This window comes from Aegilops tauschii, chromosome 3 (assembly GCF_002575655.3).
Source record: "Aegilops tauschii subsp. strangulata cultivar AL8/78 chromosome 3, Aet v6.0, whole genome shotgun sequence".
Classification (NCBI taxonomy): Eukaryota; Viridiplantae; Streptophyta; class Magnoliopsida; order Poales; family Poaceae; genus Aegilops; species Aegilops tauschii.
Genome location: NC_053037.3, coordinates 578,763,978 through 578,776,826, shown reverse-complemented (window position 1 = coordinate 578,776,826; position 12,849 = coordinate 578,763,978). Strand labels below are relative to the sequence as shown.

General features: G+C 45.3%; 1 protein-coding gene across 1 annotated transcript; it reads right to left on the bottom strand.

Moving 5' to 3' along the window:
• Window positions 1-3,661: 3,661 nt before the first annotated feature.
• Window positions 3,662-4,525, bottom strand: LOC109776694 (uncharacterized). The gene has a single exon (XM_020335358.4). The coding sequence runs from the start codon at window positions 4,498-4,500 to the stop codon at window positions 3,904-3,906; it is 597 nt and encodes a 198-aa protein (XP_020190947.1). The 5' UTR covers window positions 4,501-4,525; the 3' UTR covers window positions 3,662-3,903.
• Between the last annotated feature and the right edge of the window lie 8,324 nt (window positions 4,526-12,849).

Genomic DNA, 12,849 nt, shown 5'->3' with positions numbered 1-12,849 from the left:
GTAGGGCGAAGCGAGCCTTGGGCTACGTCGTCAGCGAGCTCCGGTTCCGCCACCCTATCTCCTCCAAGAACGTGGTGTAAAATCTGTACGCCTGTGATTTGTTTGCCATTGACCTATCCGTCGGGGACGTGAAGGAGCGGCCGGTCATGGGCCTCGTCGTTGCGAACACTAGTTCCGTTGAGAATCTGTACGCCATGAAGGGAAAGGCGGGTCTCAGGCTGCGTCGTCAGTGAGCTCCGGTTCCGCCACGCCGTCTCCTCCAAGAGCGTGATGCAAAACCTGTACGCCTGTCTATCCTTTGCCATGAACCTATTCACCGTAGCCCTGTTCGTCGCAATCTGTCCATCTGCGTCGTTGAAGAGCTCCGGCAGCTCGCGGTAATCTCCAGCCAAGAACATGACACCTGAAAATGAAAGGTTTGGCGTAGACAAACTCCGGTGGTGTCGGTGCAGTTTTCTGGTCCGGTGTGGTCGTCTTCGGCGGCGGTGACGTGATCACACGAGCGTCGTCTCCGGTGTCCGGCACGTACTCTAGGTGTAGTCCATGCATGCTGGATGGGAGGAAGAGAGGCAGGAGAAAAAGTAATTAGACGATCATCTCACCATTAGGAAACATGAGCTTGGTGTTCATGTCGTCGAAGTCCTTGCCGCCCTTGCACGGATGGCCACCGATCTCCGTTGCGGCTGCTTTCCTGCAAGATGGATCGATGTGTGCGTGGTAGAATAGATGGATCTTGTGTTGCGTGAACGATGGATGGATCTTGTGTTGCGTGAAGGACGGATGGATCTCTCCCGTGCGTGAGTTATGGTGGATGTGTGCCTGGTGGCTGGTTGTGTGCGCCGGTGACGGACTGATGGATGGATGTGGTGCTAGCGGGTCTTCTCTCTGGACGTGCCTCAACCCCCTCCTGCTGCTGAAGACGTGTGTATTTATAGGCAAAAAAGATAGGCGGTGCGCGAGGAGCCATTTGGTTGTTCCGATCTTCTTGGAAAGAGATAGACACGAGCGTGCTCAACGCAACCGCGTCGATACTTATCTCCTCTTCTTCTTGACGTGCACGCTCACGGGTGTATTTTTAGATAAATCCATGTACATACCGGCCGTCACGTGTTCGTGGCCGCCGCGTCCAACCAAGCTGATAGTATTGATGTACACCGTCTTAGGTACAAAGCCTGCGTGCAAAACAAAAACTAGAGAAAGGATCAGTACTTAGATCGCTGTTTGCGTACTTGCCTTCTAGCCAGAGATACACAAAAGGTATTTGGAGATGTATAAATACGCGCCGTCCAAGGCGTCAGTATACGAGTATTCGGAACTGACGCGCGGGCATTCGGTTGTATGTATACGATTCAGCGAGGCGTTGACATGAACTGCGTCGGGCTTTACATCTGCAAAGTTAGCTAGGTACCTGCTCAAATACGTGAGTGATGTAGCTCATACCATGCATGTAATCAACAAGTATACGCTGGTTGGTACGTGGGCAAAATCAACGTGCATGCATGCGCATGGAGCCAAACCAAGGATTAGCTGGTGTATGCACGTACGTGTACATCCAAATATCAAACATGGACGTGTAACTTGCACTTAAAATCATTTGAATTTAAACTTAGAATTTCTGACAGCAAGAAACACAAAAACACATCAAACACTGCCCCATCTCCGATGGCCTTTGGGCCATGGAGGTGCGGAGGACCTCGGCCCCTCGCCAACGGGAGGGACCCGTTCTCGTTCTTGTTTGCTTCAACTTCTTGGTTGGGGCTGTCTAGCGGCGGCGATGTCCCTCACTAGAAATAATGTCTCCCACGTTCTATCCCTATTTCGATGGTGTGTCTAGCGTCATTAGAGGGAGTGTGGAGGTGTGTCTTCATCGGATCTCGTGGGATTCGGTCGGTGCTCGTCTTCGATGGATCTGTTTGGATTCGGTCTTCATTCATGTTTGTGGTGTTTACAGGTTTGATCCTTCCGATCTATGACTTTCTTCATCAGTGATGGTTGCTGCTCTGGTGCGCTGATTCTATCGGGCCTTAGCACGGTGACTTCACGACTGTCTATTACAATAAGGTTTGACTGGATCCAGCGAGGGAGGGGCGATGCGGCGGCACGCCTTCGGCTCGCTCCAGCACTTGTAGTCGTCGCTAGGTGGTCCACAGATCTAGTCATAACTTTTATTACCTTTGGTGTTCTTTGTACTGACATAATTGAGTATGAATAGACTAGAAATTTCTCATGCTAAAAAAGATTTCTTTAAATAGACATTTTCTAGGTTTACCCACAAAATTAGATGAGTGTGTGTATCAAATGATGGATGCCTACAACGGCGAAGGGACCTGCTAGGTGATCTCCCCCACCACCGGGTTAGGCTAAAGTGAGTATTGATGCAAGCTTTGACATGTCCTCATGCTCTGTAGCCTTCGGGGCCGTTGCAAGGAACTGCAGGGGACAAGTGCTAATGGTGGCTCCGGTACCTAGTGGGTGGTGTCATGCTCCTAAGGAAGTGGATGGGTCGGCGACGGAGGGTATTAAGCTTTTCCAGGAAACAGCTACTATGTCTTCGGTCATCGAGTCTGGTAGCATGTTACTCATCAATACCCTGAAGGATGGACGAGACAACAGATCGTTGCTATGTACCAGTACAAGGAGGTCTAGACGAGGATATCATTTTTCCGGGATGGCAGGTACTCCCTCGGTCTCAAAATAACTGTCTCAACTTTGTACTAGCTCTAGTACAAAGTTATACTAAGCTTGAGACACTTATTTTGGGACGGGGGAGTAGCAAATAAGGTTGCTCGTGCTCTCGCGCAGGTAGCTGCTAGGACCGCAAACAAATCCATCTGGATCCTAGATGCACCGTCTGCTATTTTTTAGCTCCTTCTGAAGGATTGTAAATACATTATTATCAATTAATGAAACCCCTTGTTTGGGCAAAAAAATAGTTTTGTAGAAAAATTATTCTGAGCCCCTAGACATTTCAACAAAAACTATTGGAGACTGGAGAACAAACTTTGTATCTTGAGTGGAAATCAAATTTCGCAAAGTGTAAGAACATCCACAACTGTCAAAAACCGTACAAGCTTTTAAAAAAAATAGTTTAAAAAGAAGTAACGACTTTGACCCCAAAAGAAAGGAACTTTGGACAACAATAACTTTAAAAGATATGTCAACATTCAAAAAAAAAATTGAAAGCACAACATTGGAATAACAATTTCCGCCATTGTGATCGATATAAGTGAAGTTCCAAAGTTGTAAAGCTAACTTTCTAATCTAACAAGTGGATCATACAAAAAAAAATGAAAGTGCAATAAAAATATGAATAAAAGAAAATTAGACCATGCACCTTCCCACCATTCATGACTTCATGGCACAAAGTCATGATAGGTGTGACCTAGTATGGCTTGTGATGATCACCACTCTCTCAAAGCAATGTGTCAGTGACCGAGGATGTGAAGGATATTGGGTGTGGTCTCACGATGGGGGTTCATAGCCTTGGAACTCCCTAGAAGCACTACCCAGCGAGAGAAGTTTATGCAAAACAAAAGTGGTGGATGTGAGTTATGTGTTACATGATTGACGCCGTTCGTGAAACGACATGTATCATTGAAATGATAACTTTTGGTACTTAAACATAAGTGAGCAACTTATGTTACATCACCATAACACGGGCAAAGAGCTTACATTGCGAGTCAATTGGCCAAAACGATTGTATATAACTTAATAGTGATACTTTGCCATGTAACATTCTTGTAATATATCACGAACACTAGTACATTTTCCACTAGAACAATGAAGCCCTTATTTGATAATATGTAAGATGATAACAAATAAATGAAAAAAGAGTCAAATCTATCAATTTGACACAGTACAGTAGGTTGGGCTCCATTTTTTTAGATCCTCACATGAAGGGAACTAGGGGTTGGCATTGCCATACCCAGATCCAGCACCTTTGCCTGCACCACTCCCACCATTTCTTCCTCCGCCATTGCCACCACCATTTCCACCAGCATCTGCATTTGTACTACCTTGTCTATACCAATTGTTAGTAGCTGTAGCTGAGCCGGAACCAGTGCCACTACCAGCCCCATATCCACTAGATCCTTGATAACCACTAGCTTTCCCTCCACCACCGCCACCACCGCCACCGCCAGCGCTAGTATATCCACCATAGCCACCACCATAAGGATATGAAGATCCTTGACTATATTGACTGGAACCGGAGCCAGAGCCGGACCCGCTACCATATCCAGTTCCACCATTTTGGCCACCGCCTCCGCCACCACCTCCACCTCCACCGCTTGCATGGCTACCACTACTAGAACTCACGCCAGACCCAGTTCCACTCCCAGCACCCGAGCCACCACCACTCACAGTTCCCCCACCCTCTCCTCCTCCCTCTCCCTTTCCCGTGGCGCTTCCACTGCCGAATCTAACCACCCTTGCAGCATTGGCCAGTCCAATGCTCAAGAGGACAACATAGCCGAGGGCTACTAGCTTTGTGCCTACCATTGTGTGTGTTTTATGGAAGTGTGTACTCTTGCAAGATGAGATGAGTTGTAAGCGAAATATCAATGGATATTTATAGTGGTGCTTCCGGCCATGCATGTTGGGGGTGTTGGTGGAGTTGTTGACGAAGTCATGTCTCAACTGTAGGTGGAGGCTTAGAATAATTAGTGCCTTAATTGGTGCAGGTAAAAGTAAACGAGATGACTGACTTCTAATCGTGATCGCATCCACGTTGGGTCAACAGTTCTAAAAACACATGCATTCAAGCATCCACTGATGAATACATCTAGCTCCAGGCTTGAATAGTTGACATTAGAGCAGAGGAGGCTGCAACCTGGAAGTTTCGGTAGTTGAATTTGGAGTTGGAGGGTATTGTACTAGCAGATGGCAAAAATCCAAACCACGTTCATGCCGGCACCACGGATCATCTTGTCAAGGTAATTAAGCCTACACCACCACTGAATGCCTGGACTAATTACATCTGTATCCGTTTATGCTACTTGCATGCATGCTTACCATTTTATCTTACGGTCAAATAACCATGCATGCATGCATGTTAATTAGCTGGATGATTAACCGTGGGCTAGGATAGGCCCGCGGGGTTAACGACGTGGGCAAGTGGTTGTCACTGCCGATGGCAAGCAAGAGCTGGAGTCGAAGTAAACGACGACGCCGCCCATGTAATCCATCAAGTTGTTGGGTCAAGTAGCCGTGCATGATCATGTTCAAGTGGATGGTAAAGATCGATCTAACCATGCACGTTCATGCCAGCGCCACAAGCCTATACACCATATTGATGCTGCCCGAACTAGTTCAACTTATGAAGAACTGACTAGCTGGATTTGGATGGGTGCGTGGGTTGGTTAATTTTGATCATAGTGGTATTCTGCTGATCGACATGTTCTAGATCTACAGTTTATGAATCGTGATACATTTTTCTTTTTCTTTTTTCCTTTCCGAAAAGGAGGTTGAAACCCCCGGCCGCTGCATTAATAGATGCACACAACTATCTTTATTAAATTATTATTAGAACAATGCCTGTGCGTTGAAACGGGATATAAATCCTCTAGTACGCCGGCTTGTGATTTATCTGTTTTTAATAATGTGATTGTATAAATAAATGATCATAATTCTGTCCATGAATTACTTATATTTTGATCCGAAGTTTGATAAGTAAATTAAAATGGAACTGGTTCAGAAGGTAAGTAAATTAAGTTGATTTATTATCATACAAAAAAGGTTGGACGAAGGGGTGATGGGAAGATAGGTCAAATGCGAATCTTATGTTTTTTTAAGTAGTATAGACATTCAGCAAAGGTTTGACAAAAACATACATTAAACAACCTCAAGGCACCACTCACACCTACAGACTCGATAATGGAGAATGCCATCACTTCCCACCATCTAAAACCAGGATCACCGCTGATCCGACCGCATGACATACCAGTAGCATACACCCGGTGCAACAAACCCGAAGTGTACACCACATACACATGCTTCACAAGCCGCAACCACCATCGAACCGCTAATCCATCTTCAGGAAAGAGATTTGCATAATCCTTGCCAGGCCGGATAGCCGTCGACTCCGCCATGACGCCAATAGCACCACCGCCCTACGCGCGTCCGTCGTCACTCATCCTCCATCGAGCCCCGTTGCGCCATGCCGTCGAGACTCCCCGTCGTCAATGCACTATTATACTTACCCATCGGGCACTCTGAACCCGGATTGGAGACTTCATCAGACTTCATCTCTTGAGACGCCCATTTGAGGACGAATTCCGGTCTGCTCCTAGTCGACATTCAAGCACGCTCTGCATCTGTGCCCTTCGAGATAACATCTCTGTTGTATTCCTTAATTTACACTTCATATGAATTTTGTAAGTTGGAAGCTCTCCGCTACGTTTGGGTTCTCATGTGAGAGCCTGCGACTTTTTCAGCTCCTCCATGCACTCTGACCAACTGAAAACCGCATGGCGAATCCTTGCTTACCGCACCACCACCCATTGAGAAGGCCTCCGCGGCTCCTCTCACGGAGAGTGGAGGATGATGGTGCGGTACGGGAGGCGTGACGATGATGAGGAGCCATGAAGTCGATGGCTGATGTCCTGAAATTCATCTAAGAACCTTAATTGTAGTACTAGTATGTTTGTGAGGTAATATTATGTGCATATCGAACAACAAAGCATTATTTTGCATGTGGGTCGACTTTTGGTCCATCGAGGTTCCCTTCAACAACTCTCATATCTCATGGGATGGTGTAAATGGTGGGCTATCCCTCATGGGTATTTCGAGTGTCGGTGATAGTTGTTGTTGTACTTCCCCTCTTATTTTACCAATGTCTCAGCACAGGAGGAAAAGTTATTTACCAATGTCTCAGCACAGGAGGAAAAGTACAACAACAAACACCTACGACAAAAGTCAGATGCTTGAAAAACTCCCATCTGTGAACTGGTTGTGTATATATGGTGGGCTCTCCCTTACGAGTATTTTGACCATCGGTGGCGGTCATTCCTTCTCTTCCTTCCTCATTACCAAGGTCGACAGAGGAAGGAAAATAAAACAATGACCCCCCTACGACAACCGTCGGTATCACAAATGTAGCCACATCGGACTGGAAAGTCAACTCAGAAATCAGATAATGATGCTAACACATGTGCCCTAAACCCTAAACCACCCATTTTTTAATAAGTGTTTATGAAATAAATAGAAGGGAAATGGAGTTTTTCTTCTCTTTGTTTTGTTCTCTTCTTCACTACTCTATCAATAGAACAAATACTAATTTGGTATCATATATTTGTGTTAAGTAATGATTAACAAGTAAACTACACTACAAAGTAATCTATATAACTAGGTACACTACCAACTAATCGATATAACTCAAATTAATGAATGGACCAACTAATCAATCTATATAACTAGCATTACCTAATCGACGAATCAATACCCTTTCACCCACTACCCTAACCTCCAAATACTTTACCCTTCCAATTTGTATGAAAATATCACCTTGGTGCTCACCTAGGAGCTCGGACAGGTAGTGGTGTGGCGTGTGTAGGGGTGGGGCAAAGGCGACGTGTCGGGAGAGACGTAGGAGCAGCGACGGCAGGTGCGTCAGCACGTGTGGGGCTTCGGTGGGCCGCGACGTTGGCGGAGCGTTGGAAGAGGGGGGGGGGGAGTGGTGTCATCATCGGTACCGTGAGAGATGGAGCGGCACTAGTTTTGAGAGAGAGAGAGTGAGAGAGAGAGAGGGGGTAGGTAGCTCGGTCTAGAGGATATTTCTGCACGGTAAGAAACATTAGCGGCGATTGCGGGTAATAAAAAGCTGCTGATAAGGGAAACTACCAGCGTGAACGCTATTAGATTCGACAAACTAGCAGCGACCAAGCGGCACGAACGCTACTAGATTGAGTACTAGCCACGTGTATGTCAAGGACATACACTACGGGTACTGTTTGCATATTTTTTTAAAGAACCTGTATGTATTTTTTAAAATGTAAACACAAGTTAAAACATTGAAACACTGTATGACCACTTGAAGTTGTGGTTATTATTTCAAAGTGTTACATGTAAGTTATGATATATGTGCCCTACAAACCAAGGGATATCTACGGGATCGAGATTCGAAGGTAATTTTGAAGGGGGAACCAAAGTGTCCTGATTGAGAGAGAGATGGTATAGCACCATTATATTTGACTACATAAGTTTCAATATATTATTATGCACCATTTTACATTTACATATCAAATTATAGATTTATTTGGGCTAGCTTTGAAATTTGAAGATAACATCATACAATATTTACATTCGTAGTGTTTGGCTGTAAATACACGCTGCTAGCTAGCACATTAGCCGTGTTTGCCCACGGCGAATGTTGTTGGTAAAATTTATGCATTTCAAGATTTTAAGCAGAACTCGTGGTCTTTTGCTTTCCAATTTATATGAACACTATTTTTAGTATGTACTTAAGTCATCATGAGCACAACAATTGAAAAATACCTAATTTTAATTGGATATTGAAAACACAACATTTGTTATATGATAGTTTCGAAGAGGACGGTCATCGGGAATTTGTATAGATTTATAGTATGCATCAATTTACATTAACCTATCTAATTCAAACAAATAACTTATTGTAAAAGGTTCTTGAAATTTAACTGAACAGCACATATATTTTCATGTAATGATCTGGCAGCGTCTAGCCCGAAACGCGCGCTGCCAGATTGTGTAAAACTAGCGACGTTCGGCAGCCCTCAAACGCTACTAGTAGTTTCGGCTGGCATGCGTGGATGGTGCACCTCACTAGCTGCATTCGAGAGCAAAGCAGGTGCTAGTTCTAAAATATCAGCGATGTTTGTCACAAACATGGACCCTGGTGGTAAGTTGAGAAAATTGCTGGCACATTCACGTCTAGCTGCACGCTGCTAATAACAAAATTCTATAAGGGGTTTCTGCACTAATGATGTGGTAGATGCCACGCTGCTCCACACTGACCACGAAGTTGTGCAAGTCCAGTCCCGGGAAAGCACCAAGGTTACACAAACCACAAGACGACACCCTCAGGAGGGGAAGCGACGCAGGATGGACGTCGTCGTCTGACCTTTCACCACAAGGTCTAGGCCTTGACCCGAAGAGGTGACCCGAGAGCTGAGGAGGTCGAAGAGCTCCACGATGACCCCCGGGAGGAGAGCGACATCTGTAGACACCACGCCGCCAAGTTTCGCATGGAGAAAATCTTGCTCCGCACACCCATGCCGTCAAACGAATGCGGGAAGATCCGCACGCATCGCCGGCCTGCAAACCAATCGGCACAAACACTACCTGAGCCGCGAGGGTGACACCACCACGCAGGAACCACCATGGGCCAATACCGCCAGCCAAGGCCGACTCCGTCTCCATCCGGACGCCCCCACGAGAATCGTTGCACCCACACCCAGAACCATGATGGAGGGATGCCCCGCCGCTACCAGCCTCCCCTCGCTCGGACTTTGCCAGACAGTGATTTTGTGGCGGCAGGGAGAGGATGGAGGAAGCCTAACCCTATATGGGTTTCGGTGAACCATGATACATAACTGCTTTATGATCTGAACAACGAAACTAACATACTCAGCTTTCTCTGAAAATAATAATGCCTCACATCTATTGACCAGCCATAGGCGGAACCTGTCAAGGACATGGGTGTACATTTGTACATTCATTAGTTTCCGAACAATAGTTCAAATCTCCTAATTAATCTCATAATTAATTAGTAGAATACCATCTGTTTTTCCATGCACGTCCAATTTGAAAATCTTGCCTCCGCCACTAACCTAGCGGTACATACTACAGTGTAGAATAAAATAAATGAACATGAGGCTCCCTAGGGTCCGGTTGTCTTTCACCTCCTGAACGGGATGATGGAGAATCGCCGTTCCTACCTCTTCATCGCCAGAGCCAACCAGTCGTTGTTGATGATGGATGAGCAATCGTCAGTTCCACACTCCTAATGAACTAGTGGCCGGAGTAGAAACCACCAAACTAGATATCCACCCAGTAGATTAGGGGCTTTCCCGGTCTTCCATACTGGTTGTGGAGGAGGAGGTGCGGCAACCTACCCATCGGATAGGAGGTGGTAGCACAGTGCCTCCACAAAATCTCCTCTCTAGGGTTTGGAGAGGAGAGAATGGTTTCGGAAGAACTTCTCATGATGTTAGTTAACTAGATGGTTTGTCGTCTCAAGCAAGGCCAAAACAATTTCCTCCTCCCCCACGAGTGACTCCCAAGTGACTAGGGTTTCCCCGCCTCCCGCGGTGGCGCTTCCGATATGCCTTGTGTTTTGTAGCCTTATGGTCATGGAGGCGACTTGCTGCGTCGGAGGGCTCCTGCTGGGTTTTAGGTGTTTTTTGTTTGCTTAGGCTTTTTGTCTTGCTCAAGAAGGCGAGGTGGCAGCGGCTCCCTAAAGAAGGAATAAGGTTCTCCCCACCTAGCCCCCGACCCGACAGTGCATCTAGCTTCATTGGAGGACGTGTGGCAGTGTGTCTCCGATGGATCTCATGGGATTTGATCGGTGATGGCTCGAGAATTTTGAATATTTGAGATGGGTTTTCATTTTGTTTTCAAAGGATTCATATAATTTCCCGTTTATTTCTAGCCCTAATCCTCAAAGAGAGAAGAAAATCCATTTTTCCAAGTCATCTTAAATAGCCTCACCTCCATCTTTCATAGCATTGCCTTTATTTTCCATGTAGACCCCAGCGAGTTACTCCGTCATCACTAGGTAACAATGAATGAATATTTTTAGTATGAGAATTTAAAAGCCCACATCTAGATTTCTTTGAATAGACACTTTCTAGTTTTACCAACAAAATTAGATGAATATGAGTGCCAAATGATGGATTCCTGCATCGGCGAAGGGGCCTGCTAGATGGTCTCCCCCGCCACCAGGTTGGGCTAAACTAAGTATTGATGCAAGCTTTGGCCTGTCTTCGTGCTCCTAAGCCTTCCGGATAGTTGGGAGAACCTGTAGGGCAGAAGTGTTAATGGTGGCTACGGTAGCTAGTGGGTGGTGTCATGATCCTGAGGAAGTCGATGGATCAAAGTGTGTGGAGGGTATTAAACTTTTCCCGGAACGAGCTATTATGTCTTCGATCATTGAGGCTGATAGCTTGTCACTCATTAATATCTTGAAGGATGGGGGAGACAATAGATGATTGCTATGCCACAATTACAATGAGGTCTTGGGGATGATATCGTTGTTCTGGGAACGTTCTACACATCATAAGGAGCAAATAAGTTGCTCGCGCTCTGGCGCAGGTCTGCTAGGAGTGTAAACAAATCCATCTGGATCCTAGATGCATCATCTGCTATTATTTAGCTCCGTTCAAAGGTCTGCATATACAGTACTATCAACTAATGAACCCCCTTGTTCGGGCAAAATACAAGCTCTGTGAAAAATTATGTTGAGCTCCTAGAAACTTCAACAATAACCATTGGAGATTGGAGAAAAAAACTCATCTTGAAAAGAAATCAAATTTCAAAAAGTCTAAGAGCAACCACAACTATCAAAAATCTAACAAGCTTTCAAAACAATCAGTCCATGACTTGACAAAATAAGTAAGAACTTTGACCCCAAAATAAAGGAACTTTGGAGAACCATACTTTAAAAGATATGTCAACATTAAAAAAACATAGAAAGCACAACATGGAATAACAAACTCCATGATCTGTAAAGCTAACTTTCTAATCAAACAAGTTGATCATGCAAGAAATCAAAATGCAATGAAAATATAAATTTAAGAAAATTACACAATGCACCTTCTCACTAGTCATGACTTCATGGCGAAAAGTCATGATAGGTGCGACATAGTAGGGCTTGTGACGATCACCACTCTCTCAAGTCAATGTGTGGATGACTGAGGATGTGAACGATATTGGGGTGTGGTTTCACAATGGGGGTTCGTAGCCTTGGAACACCCTAGAGGCACTACCTAGTGAGAGAAATGTGATTTATGTGTTGCATGACTGGCGCCTTTCGTGAAATGACATGTATCATTGAAATGATAATTTTTGGTACTTAACCATAAGTGAGCAACTTATGTTACATAACTATAAGACACGCAAAGAGTTCCCATTGCAAGTCGGTTGGCCAAAACAATGGTATATAACTTAATACATATAAATGGTGATACATTGACATGTAACATTCTTGGAATATATCACGAACACTAGTACATTTTCCATGTGCATCATCATCACTGGGTAACAGTGAATGAAATTTTTTAGTATGATAATTTAGAAGCCCACATCTAGATTTCTTTAAACAGGAAACCTTCTCTTCTCTCCTCCACAAGAAAAGATCTCATGCTTTCCTCATCCTCCCATTGGTGCCGCCGCCAGTCAGCCCCATCTCCGATGGCCTTTGGGACATGGATGTGTGGATGACCTCAGATGCTGGCAGAAGGGAGGGACCCCGTTCTCATTTTTGTTTGGTTCAATGTCTTGGTTGGGGCTGTGTGGCGGCGACGATGTCCCTCACTAGAAATAATGTCGCCCACGTTCTATCCCCGTCTCGATGGTGCGTCTAGCGTCATCAGAGGGTGTGTGGAGGTGTGTCTCCGTCGGGTCTCGCGGGATTCGATCGATGATGTTCTTCGGTGGATCTATTTGGATCCGGTCTTCGTCCGTGTTTGTGGTGTTCACAGATTTGATCCTTCTGATCTACGACTTTCTTCATCAGTGATAGTTCACTACTAGGAAAAGGCCTACTAGTGGTGCACCAGTTTTGCCTACTAATGGCCCACTACTGGTGCGCCACTAGTACCACGCCACTAGTATTAAATACCAATGGCGCACCACTAGTGCGCCACTAGTATTAAA